This window comes from Phyllostomus hastatus, unplaced genomic scaffold (assembly GCF_019186645.2).
Source record: "Phyllostomus hastatus isolate PE091 unplaced genomic scaffold, TTU_PhHast_1.1 phas_contig_40, whole genome shotgun sequence".
Lineage (NCBI taxonomy): Eukaryota > Metazoa > Chordata > Mammalia > Chiroptera > Phyllostomidae > Phyllostomus > Phyllostomus hastatus.
Window position 1 is genome coordinate 71,692,070 of NW_025333872.1, and position 12,050 is coordinate 71,704,119.

Below are 12,050 nucleotides of genomic sequence, written 5' to 3' on the forward strand. Positions count from 1 at the left end.
CTTCCCTCTCTTCCTTTCTCCCTCCCTCACTTTCCTTCCTCTCCTTCCCTTTTTCCTTCTTTTTTTTCTGCTAAATACCAACTCTACAATCTTAAGGACATTATCTAACATTCATGTGTCTCATTTCCTCATCTTTAAAAAAAGAGGGGGGAGGTATGATACTGCCTATTTTATACAATGTCTATGTGCCTATTAGGAGAAAGATTAAATGAGTAATTAAATGTAAAATGTTTTATATTTTACAGAGAGGAATTTTATCGTCTCACCAGCTGCTAGTTATTTTTATATGTGTGAAATAGAAAGACAAAATACACAGTTTTGTGACCTCTGAGGAGCTCACAGACTAATTGGTAAAGTTTTAAGAAAAGAGATGTCAAGGCAGAAAGAAATGGGATTTCTCCACACATCATATTAACTCCCTGAGCAACCTGAATTTATTTTCTTCTGTCAACATCTCACTGTTAGCTTGGGTGAAGGGCTGAGGGCTAGGGGCAGAGTGAGGAGAGTCAGTGGCCCGACGAGAGAAAGACGGCCTGGATTCCATACTCCTGTTGATTTCATTCCCTCCCCTCATCATCCACTACCCCCAGTTGCTGCCCTCAGATATTTTGGTCTTCCTTATATCACAATCAGCAATGAAGCTGCTCACTCCAGTATATGCATTATAGATAAAAGAACACAGGGTTTTTAGGCAGTATGCCCAGATTTTATTCCCACCAGTATCACTGGCTATCTTTGTGACTTTATTTGTAAAAAGGGATAACAACAGTATTTCTCCCTACAATGTTGCTTTTTGGGGGGAGATCAGGGCTTGAGGGCAAATGGAATAGATATACTGTAGTATAGAAAGCAGAATCTGCAGCCCTAGGTATGATTTCTTGTTCTAAGACTTACTGGCTGTGTGTCTTGAGGAATCTCTGAATTCCATTTCCTTATCAGTGGAGTTTTGATAGTAATAACTGAATCACAGAGTTGAAGAAATATTAAATGAAATAATAGACCTGCAAGTGCTTTGTAAAATGTTCAGTGCTACAGAGATATTACCTTCTATTAACATGTTTTATTCACGTAAAACTATTATAAGCCCATAGTTTGAAAGTTCAATCTGTCATCTTGACAGTTATTAGTCTCACTGTCCCTTGTCAATAAACTGATTTAAGATAGTACATAGTTAAGCAGAAAAATGGGAGATGAGAGAATTAGAATAATTAGATTATCTCAACATAAAATAATAGGATTTTTTTAAACCGAGGAAGGGTTTTATTTATTTTTTGCTAAACTCTTTTACAGATAGCCAACCTAAGGTTGCAATTGCCAAATGAGTATAGTTCTGGCATGAATATTGGTTATTTTGTTACAGTAACAAATGACTTGCTCATTATAATACTAGAAGAATTTTTTCTCTTTTTTGTGCTATTCAAAATGTAACAGCTATGATACAATGTCCTTGTAGGTTTAAGAATCATTATTAATATTTTCTCCATCACTTTAAGTCTAAATAGCAACAACAACAACAACAAAAAGCCAAGCTCTGAAAAGTAGCCTTTGCTAATTTCTGTAATATAAATACTAACACCATTTCAGGTTATCAATATGAAGTTACTACACAACTGCTTGACAATTAGTAAGCACTAACAAATGTTATATCATTGCTTGTCTTCATATGAGGCTAGAAACTTTCCAACTTCATGGGATTTTTCATTTCATTTTGTTTTGTTTTGTTTCTCAGGGCCTCTGGTAGGGGTCAGAGGAGTGGATGTGGGATAGACGCTCATCTCTAAAATGTTCCCAGACACTCTCAGACCCTCCTACCAGACCCGGCTGGGAAAAACACTGTCTAGCGCAGGTGAGGGTGGCAGTGAGGTCTTGGTGAGGAAGGGAGGATTGGAATAGCAGTGTGTTAAAGCTGGCTCATAGTGACTTACAAGAGCCAACTGATACATTTTCAGGAATTTTGTGAACTGGTTGTTAAAAAACATAGCCATTATTAAAAATTAATTTACTTAGATTTATAGTTAAAAGGATTACATCACATAAAAGTAATACACACTAAAACATCACATCTTAATTAGTTTACATTTTAAAAATTATCTATGTTTTTGAGATTATGTCTACTTTACCTATATGGTGAAAATACTACATAATGGTATAGTGTTGAAAATATTCAGAAAGGGGTCTTACATGTATACTCCTGGCAATTGTTTTTGAGCACAGAAATTGTTCAGTAGGTGTCGTATGTTACAGATGGCCTAAGGGAGATAGGCAATTCCAGTAGACCTTCAGATAAGGTGGTTATAGAAGGTGTCATGTGACTATGAAAATATCTGAAAGAGGCAAAGCTGAAAGCCATGTAGATTTCTGGAGGGAAGATTATGGCAATTAGGGAAAACAGCCTGTGTAAGCATTGAGGATGGAATAGCCCTAGAGTTTCTGAGGAACTGTTAGGAGGCCAATATAGCTAGAATCATAAGGATGGGGGGAAGTAGAAAGACCACCAGAGGACTTTGAGGAAAGGAGTTCCATAATCTGACTAAGGTTTTAACACAATCACTCTGGCTCTTGTATTGAGAATGGACAGTATTGAGCAAGGACAGAAGCAGAGAGACTAGACAGGAAGCCAATACAAGGATCCAGATAAGAAACAATGATGGCTTGGCCTAGATTGGTAACAATGACCGTGGTTTACAAATGATCATATTCTAGATACTGTTTAAAGAAAAAGCTAATAGAACTTGTTGATGTGGCAGTTATGGTGAGTGAGAAGAAAAGAAGGGCTGCTCACAAGTCTTCTATTGCATTATTTTTAAATGTGTGGTCCGGAGTAGCCCTGTACCATAACCATCCAAGAAACATGTTGTAATCAATTCCCAGTTCCTACCTTAGAGCTTCTGAATCAGATTCTCTAGAGCAGAGGATAGAAAAACTTTACTCTGAAGCACCAAGTGATAACTATGTTAGTCTTTGCATCTGGTCTCTCAGAACTACTCAGCTCTGCTGATAGAGCACAGAGGCAGCCACAGACAATGTGTAAATGAATGAACATGGCTGAGTTCCACTAAAACTTTACATACACATTGAAATTTGAATTACATGCAATTTTCACATGTCAAAATATTTTAATTGCTTCTAATTTTTTCCAACCATTTAAAAAAATTTTAAAAATCTTGTTTTATGGGCTGTACACAAGTAGGTAATCGGACAGATTTGATCTACTGCCAAAGTTTGTCAACCCTGTTCTAGAGAGCAGATCCCAAGATTAAATAAGTATTTTTAACAAAACTAAAAAATGACTTTTTATGTTCAAGAATTTAGAGAGACATTGAGATAAGTTTTGAAAGTGACTGTCATGTGTTCCTTCTTGCTTTGTTTAGTTCACGGGTCAGAGTAAAGATGGGCATCTTGAATAAAATAAGAACTGGAATTGGTTTGGGAAAACAAATAAAAGAAACATTTTCTCCTGCCAACAAAAGAAAATGGTGAGAAGAAAGGGGAAAATAATAAGATGAAAAATTATTCATGAGAAAAATGAAGGAATCAGGGGGAAGTTCCAAAGCTTATTATTTAGCAGTACCTTTCATATTTAAAAAAATTTCACTTACCATTAAAAAAGGGAAATCGATGACTTGTACTTGACTCCATAAAAGTCAAAGACAGAGGTCATCATATAAATCTAGGCCCTTGTTCCACTGAAGTTAAGATACTGTCAATGATCCTAAGAAAATCACTATTTGGTTATGCAAAAGAACACTGCCTATCACAAGTTGTACGTCACACACGTAGCTCATCTCTGCTTGTCGCAGCCTGTGTTAGGTCTCAGTTGTTATGGTTTACGCCACGGCATCTCTTCTTTTTTTAAATTTTATTTTATCATCTAATGCTTCAGTTGTTCTTTCTAGTGTTAACCAACAATCATAAAATAACACTGGGAAAATAAGGAAAAGTTAACTCACTTAAATGAACTTATTAATCATAATCATGTTACTGAAACAATGATCTTTCTGGTTTTAAAATAATTGATTTTGTTCCTTCAACTAGTAATTTTCAACCTTATCTCTACTTTGCCATTATGCTCTTGCCTTCTTTGTCTCAAGATTTAATTTATCAAAGTTTTATTTCTGTGACTAAATACATTAGAAACTGACAATTTTTATTTTAGATAAAATAATTTTAAAAAATAAACTCAAAGACAGCTTCAAGTTCTAATGGATCTAAAACTATTAACAAAGAGTTTGGAGATTTTTAAAAAGAATTCATTGGTGAAAAAATAATATGTTCATAATTTCCTAGCAAGCATTATGAAAACTGTAAAAATGGAGACCAGAAGATTAAGAAAATGGAGTTTAAGACAAGGTTTCAAACAGGCTATCTCAGTAATGTTTTAGTCTAACACTCCTAACTCCTAAGAGCTGAAAGATATATTTCTTCAAATATCTAATAGATTCCTTCATAAACCAACATGAGTTAATATTACACCACAGCAATTAATATGCAGCAAGTGCTAAATAAAGGTTGTTGATGGAGCTCTATACGGATAGTATTTTAGCGTCTACTATGTGTCTCATTACACACTTTCAAGCGAAGCAAAATATCTCTATCCTCATTTCACAGATCAGGAAACGAAATCACAGTGAAATGTGACAGTTTAGTCTTGGGTCTGCCTGGTGGCAAAGCCTGAACATTTTCCTCTATTCCCCACCATGTTACAGACTCTTTTCCCGGTGGTGAATTTTTCTGCCCAGCTACAGATTGAGAAGAAAATAGAGTGAAGAGAACCGACAGAGAAGACAGTTTCCTTTGCCTAGAGAACTGTTTTTCCCTTTCAACATGGTATATGGTTTTGCTTTTATAATTAACATTCTGCTGATGAGAACTCCCACTGGTGAAGGCTGAGGAGTCAGATTTTCTATGAAGAGCAAGCAGTGCAGGAAATAAATTAATCTCTAGGGAAGATGAGGGGCAAGGCTGTCAGTACTCACACAACTGCCTAATGGAAAATGATATTTTGGAATTGTTCAAAGAATGAAATGACTGTGGGTTTTCCTTCCAGCATATTCTTAAACATTTAAACCTTCTGAGAAGAGGGAAATAGGTTGCTATAAAATGAAGAGCAATCTTATAACATTTTACTTCAGGCTGTTCAGTAGTTCCAAACTGAGATAGTATTTTCTGGAAATGTAAGGGAAATGCTACTAGTGTTACTATTTTGTTTGTATTATGAAAATGCTGCATTGATGTTAAATACGAGGATAAGATTTTTGGATCATCAGTTTGAAATCATCCACTATTTTAAATAAGAGGTTTCTGGTCTCTAGAGTAAAAACATTTATTGCACTTAAAATTACACACTAGTCAGAATAACACTAATTGCTGAAGTGTTCTTTTATTAAAATTGAGAGACAAGCCTATATTTTATGCTGTCAAAAGTACCTACCTCCTTATAACATACATTCAGTCTTCAGTTGAGGTCTTTAATACAGAACTCTCATGTTGTCTAATTCTCAAAGTCATTCAGATAAGGAACTGCCTTTGTTTCATTTCCCATCATAGAAGTGCAATCTGAAGTTTAACATTTAGATTAATGTTAAACTCAATATAACAACTTCTTTATTTTCCTACAGATACATTCTTAATTTCCAGCTTCCAACTTGACCTCTGTGAAGAGTTTTTCCATGGAGCTCTGTCCTCTCCTCCATTTAATTCACCACAGTAAGTGTGTTCCTAGATGTGGGCATCATTTCCATGTGAGTCTCACTGAGAGATGACAGCAGTTGCATCACTCTATGATATCAGAGTAGGCCATAGAGTCAACACTTTCAGAATGGACAGTGTATCCCTCCTATTTTGGTGAAGAAACTCTAACTCAGAAAAGTAAAATATCTTGTGGAAGGCTACATGTCTAGTTTGTGCAGAGCTGGGACTAGACTTTAGGGTATGTGCATTTATTTTCTTGCCTAGGGTTCTCACCACTTCGCAAGTCTAATTTATGGAGGATGGATCATGGGTTTAGCTTAAAGGCATAGGAATAATTAAAAGAGCATAGTTGAAGCTTCAAAAGAAAGGAAATTCCATTAGAGAATGTTGATTAGGAGAGTAAAAAATTTGTTCAGTAGAGAACATTTATGTAGGGCAAAATCAAGCAGGCATATCCTAAAAGGTTATCCTTTCTGGCAAAGATTGCAGTTTCTTGTGAGACACATGAGAAGGGGGGAAAACAGCCTCCTGTTTAGCCAATCAGATAACCTGACGCAATCACTGCAATTCGTGAATGACCTACATAATAATCACATCCTCCTCACAACTACATGGTGCCCCTCTGATACCAAAAGCCTGCCCTTGGCTGAAGGAGGCCACCTTACCCACAGCCATGCCCCTTTCTCAGGGCCATCTGCACTCAATGATTGGCTGATTTGCAAGCTATAATGGCCTGGCCCCAACAGAGAACAACTCTGCTTTTGTTTCTCTGCTTTACGTGTTGTTCCCGAGAATACTTCTTGGTAAACTTCACATGCAAATTTACCCTGGGAACAGGTCATGCAACAAACTGCTTAAAACAAACATTTGCTCTTCACATATGGCACCTACCAAGAAGAGCACTTAAACTTATTAAAAACGGAACCCTGTGCTCTTCCCACTGCAGAGATAAGATGGGAAAGGGGTTCATTAGTGAGATCAGTGCTTCCTTGTCTCTGCACAATTACACGTTTCATGGACTCAGAGGAATCAGTGATTGATCTCCAAAGAAGATTTCTAATCACCTCCTATGTCTGTAGGATTCATAGAGGTCATGGAATTCCCAAGAGGATATAGTTCTCAAAGCAAGAAAAGAAAAGAACAGGCAGAAACTCAAAGATTGCCAGAGCCACATGAGGTAGTCATAACCATCACTTTGCAGAACATACTATTAGGAAGCAGTTTTCCTTAGCAATCAGCTCATAAAGATGCTGAAGTTAATTATAATAGCTATTATTCAATTGGAGTTTATTATGCACTATACCAACTCTAACCTATACATGTAGGTTTTGAAAGAGCCTACGGCTTAGTGTTATTATTAACCCACTTTTACAAATAAAGAGGTAGAGACATTAACAAATTTTTTGTGGTGCACAGCTAGTGAGGAGGACAGACAAGACTTAATCCCAGCAGCCTGAGTTCAGACACCAAAGGTTAACCGCTTAATCATCCTACTTTCAGGGAACTGTTCTTTTAGTAATTTATGAACAAAACAACCTGCAGACCTAGTCACAATGTTTCTAAGACAAAACGTGAGCATCACCAACCAACCAGAGCGAATGAAGGCCCCACGGAAGAAGGAATCCCCGAAATCTGCGGAATGGCTTCCCTCCGCGGCTGAGGCACAGGGAGCGGCTGGCCCTGACGTACAGTTGACCCTGTGCCTGTCTGCGACAGTGAACTCCCGTTAACAAATATGCATTCACACTGAAACGTCCAGGTGTTTACACCCGATTCCAAAATAGAGAATTCCCTTTTGTGTCATTATTAGATACACATTTGAAGTGGTTCCACTTCCTCTAAATGAAAGAATGAGATCTGGGTGTCCAGAAGGAGCAAAAGTAGAGATACAGCAACGCTGTCTTAATCATGTTTTTGTGTATAACATGCTACAGACAAGGACTCTGATGAAACTGCCACTCTTACCCAAGGAAAATTTAGACAGTGACTGTCTTATGTCTAAATATTAAAAAGAGGGGAAAGTTCAAAAAGGGTATTGCTTGCCCATCTGAACTCCAAGGTGGTGACTGAATATTCAGAGATGAGCTATTCATTCCACATCTGGCATTGTATTTCTGCTTTACTTAACTTTTGTGTTCTTACACATGGAATTGCTGTACAACTCTTATTCATAATGGAGACAGTACCTGTAATGTATTACAGTTACAAATGGGAAAGCAAATGAAAATATTGCTCAGATGAGCATACCAAAATTTCTGAAAAATATGCATGTTGAAATTATTTAAGCTAAGTAAGATTTCATTGCATTCTCTGGAATAAATTTAGGAGTCTCACTTGCCTAAAATCTCTACTGTAATTCCAGGACCTCTTTCTCCTTAAACCATCGCTTAAGCCACACAATATATTCGAGGCAGGTGCTGGCCCCGTCTGCAGCATACTCTGCACTATTTGTTCAGGGTGCAAAGTGGGGCTGCCATGTGCCATCTCTGGAAGAGGCACACACAGTGAAAGGTCAGATGATTGAAACAAAAGCTTTGATATCAAGAATTGTGTTATCTGGTACACTTTAGGATCCATAGTCTTAGGAAAAAATAGTTTCTAATAAATTAATAATGGCTTGAGACTCAACATGCTGCAGCAATTTTCACTGCAGTAGCTGTTTCTTTTATAGTCACCCTTGGTTAGCATTTGAAATTTGGAGGAATAGCAATATGCATGGTTTTCAAAGCCCTGTACAGAATTTCATTTTTATCACTCAAAGAGAGTCAATGAAAAGGTAATAAGAAAAGCTCTATGGGATATTTTTATTGGAGTGTCAGAAGCCAGTAAGCTGACTACATGAAAGAACACAGATCGTACAAACAGAGTTTCAGCAGCACCACTTCAGAGGCCTTATGTCTGGTATTGTGACTTTTACATGCCCTTGGAGGAAAAAAGAGGCTAGCTACAAAACCAGATAAGGAGGGGGAAGAAACAAATCATAGGCTTAGGAATAATTACAATTTCATTTTTCCTGCAAACTAAAATATAAAGTTTCATAGAAAAAGTATAATAGTATGGAGCTGCTTTGGTGTGTCTAAAATATTCCCCTTGTTAATTCATTCCAGATTTCTACAATATGGATGTTTGTCGGGGTGGTTTAATTGAATGCTATCAACTTCTTCATAAGTCTATTTGATCCTGTTTTCCTTTTAATAGAGATGAAAACTGTCATATCACCTCTCTGTAAACTAAACTGTCATAATTCAAGTCTCCATTGGATTATTCATCTGACTCTTCTTTAACTGAAAATCTCAATTATGTTCATTTCTTCTCAAGCCATTAATCCTTCTTCTTAATTCTAGCAAAAATTTAAAAATAAATTTTTTACAATAATATAAGTAGTCTTAAGTTCTTTGGACATGAAAACTGTGAGAAAAATCTAATAAAAAACAATGAAGAGACCTATTATTATCATGAGTGTTTAATATTATGGTATCCTTAAAACTTTATTACAATGAAATTTGCAGGCCAGGCAGTCACTTTGACTGGGTTATAAATTCTGCCCCCCATCCACAAAAAAATAGTAGTAAGAATCTGTATACTGTGCATTCGTCCTGGAGGGGTGGTGTAACTGACCTGTGGTTACATCAGTGCCTGCTGCTGCAGTGCCCCACTCTTGCTTCTCTCTTTCTCCAAGTTGGCCAAAGAATTTTGACAACCAGCTGGTACTTTTGAATCCAGGCCAACTTGATTGGAGTGCAGTTTCTTGGATATATCTACATGGAGACTCTGAAATGAAACAGGCCAGAGTGATTGATATTATAAGTAAATTATCAGTCCAAAATGAATGCTTCCCAGAGATATGACAAGGATAAACATTTATCACAGGGCAAATTATTTCTTATATGAGAAACAGAACATTCTACATGTCAAATAGAGTTACAAGTTATATTTTCATCAATATATTTTTTTAATCTAGGTGGGAGATTTTTGTGGCAATCTAAGTGACTAGAATAAGAAGTCATCTCAGAGAAAATCATCTCCAAAGGCGATTTGTATATATTACTTTCTTCTTGTGAATCTTATAGAATATTCTTAATTTAGAACATTTTTACTCAGTTTTCATTTCTATAGTAAATAATGCTGCATTTCATTATATAGTTCATGATTACATACTGAATAATGAAGGGATTTAAATTCTCTGTTATTATCATTCTTTATATAAAACACATCATAACATCAGCCTAAAAATAAATCACACTTGTACCAGTATTATGCAAACTTGACAAAGTTCCTCCAGTCATTTAAGAATAATAATCCATCAAAACCATGAATTATTTAGGCACAACATCAGTAGGCCCTAAAACTCATTTCACATATATGAGATGTCATATAGTCTTTGATGTTGTACTGGTATATTGTATGCTTCAAAAGAATCATCAGCTAGGAGCAAAAATTAAAGTCCTAAATAAGAAATTGAACTTTCAGCACTCAAATTCAGACCATAATTTTTTCAGTTTTAAAGGGATTACAAAATGTTCAGAAATTCATCAAGTTAAAATTAGCCATTTTGGGTGATCCACATATCCATTTTATGCTAACCAAAGGAGAGCATAATGAACAAATGTCCTTAAGTTCCTCCTACAGATTGTATATAGCATTAGGTTCATTACAAGCTTGACTCAAGGGCTTTAAAACTTGGAAAAGACCAATAAGAAAATTAAGGTCTAGCATGATTAAATGATGCACCCAAATTAACAAAATAAACAGTGCTGATTCTGGAGGATATGCCTCCTGACCCTTAGGTGCTTCTCATACCATTCTATGATCCATTGGTTCATTCTATGATCTATTAGCTCGATGTGGTGGCATACTTGCCCCTATGGCCCCAGTTCTTTACCCTCCCCTGGATCTATGTCCTATCTATGTAATTTTTCAGTGTCCTCCTGTTCTGACCTTTGATTTGTCCATGTGGCTTCATCTGGACCAACAGAATATTGGCACATGTAACAAATACAGAGACTTGAAAGATGCTTGCACAATTGGTTTTGCTCATTCTTATCCATCCACTCTGCCGTGAGGACATGCCTAGACTAGGCTGCTGGATGTTGACCGGGACAGAGAGCAGGATCAGGTCATTCCAGTCATCTGAGTTGAGATAAGTAACAGCCAGAGGAGCCCCAGACATTTGGGCAAACCCAGCCTAGATTAGCTGAAAATAATTCAGATCAGCTGAACCCCACAGCCTCCTGAACTAAACAAATGTTTTTGGATGTATGTTATTATGTTCTTCTGGTGAGTGCCCTGAATCTCCAAACCAGGCTCAAACACTGACTTTCTGTTACATAAGGCTCCCACAAAGCTCTGTTCTTCCTTGCCCAGTTGGACTCCTTTAAGCCTTAATCCTTCTCTCTTCCTGTCTCTCTCTCCCCACCCACTTATCATCTCTCACATTCTTACACCGTGTCTTCAGAACTTTGCTCCATGGTTTACAAATTGTACTACGTACTCAACTTCCTTTCAGAACATTACCTTCCTAAAATTTCATTCTCTACTGAGGACAGCACTCTGCGAGTAAACATGGCTGCTGCTTCCTCCACAACCTACATACCCTCAGGTTGATGATACTCTTGCCCACTGTGCTATCTATTGCATTATTACTTCTGTTCAAAAAAAAATCACTGCTGCTCTGATACTTTTGCCACCTAGCTATGCACCATATCCCTCTTTGTTGGTACCATCTACCTACTAACCTGTAGTGGCAATCCATTCTTCACTTAAAGACTGAATTCCTGGGTCACCCCATTTAATACCCTGACTGGATCTCCTTATTATGAATAAACTTTTCATTTCTCCACCTCAGCCTTTCTCTCCCAGAGTCACACCTGAAACCCGTCATAGCCTGTCATTCCATTTCCAAAATCACTAAATGTCTGTTCCTCTCATCTGATCGCCTGTCCTCGTTTATTGTTTCCACTCCAGCCAAAGCCCTTACCTTCAAGACTGTAGACTGTGGGTTTTTTTTGTTTGTTTGTTCTTCTTGTTGTTGTTTTTCCAACCAGGACAATTCTTGGACAACACTGGGACCTGAGATCCACCGATCTCTTACTCTGTCTACATCCCCCAGCCCTCTAGGCTCTTTTCCCTTTCTCCTCTACACAGCAGCCACCCTAGTTCTAAAACTAGATGTTGGACTTCACCTCTGTTACCCCTCTGCAGCATTTGATATCTTGTCACCCACTCCCTTCCCTGGCTGTGGTGTCCCTTCTTCCACTCTGACCACCCATTCTTATTCCCCTTTGCTGGCTTAAACACTGACTGCTACATATTTCTCAAGGTTTTGTTAATGATCTAGTTTTGTTTAACCATCCCCAGAT

General features: G+C 37.3%; 1 protein-coding gene across 2 annotated transcripts in view; it reads right to left on the bottom strand.

The window, feature by feature from the left end:
• The window catches only part of THEMIS (thymocyte selection associated), a 167,817-nt gene that overhangs the window by 3,911 nt on the left and 151,856 nt on the right, over nucleotides 1-12,050 (bottom strand). For both annotated transcript variants that reach the window (XM_045844246.1, XM_045844245.1), the window contains exon 5: nucleotides 9,310-9,462. In XM_045844246.1, coding sequence (XP_045700202.1) covers nucleotides 9,316-9,462 — 147 coding nt within the window. In that variant the 3' untranslated portion in view covers nucleotides 9,310-9,315. The remainder of the gene's footprint in view (nucleotides 1-9,309; nucleotides 9,463-12,050) is intronic.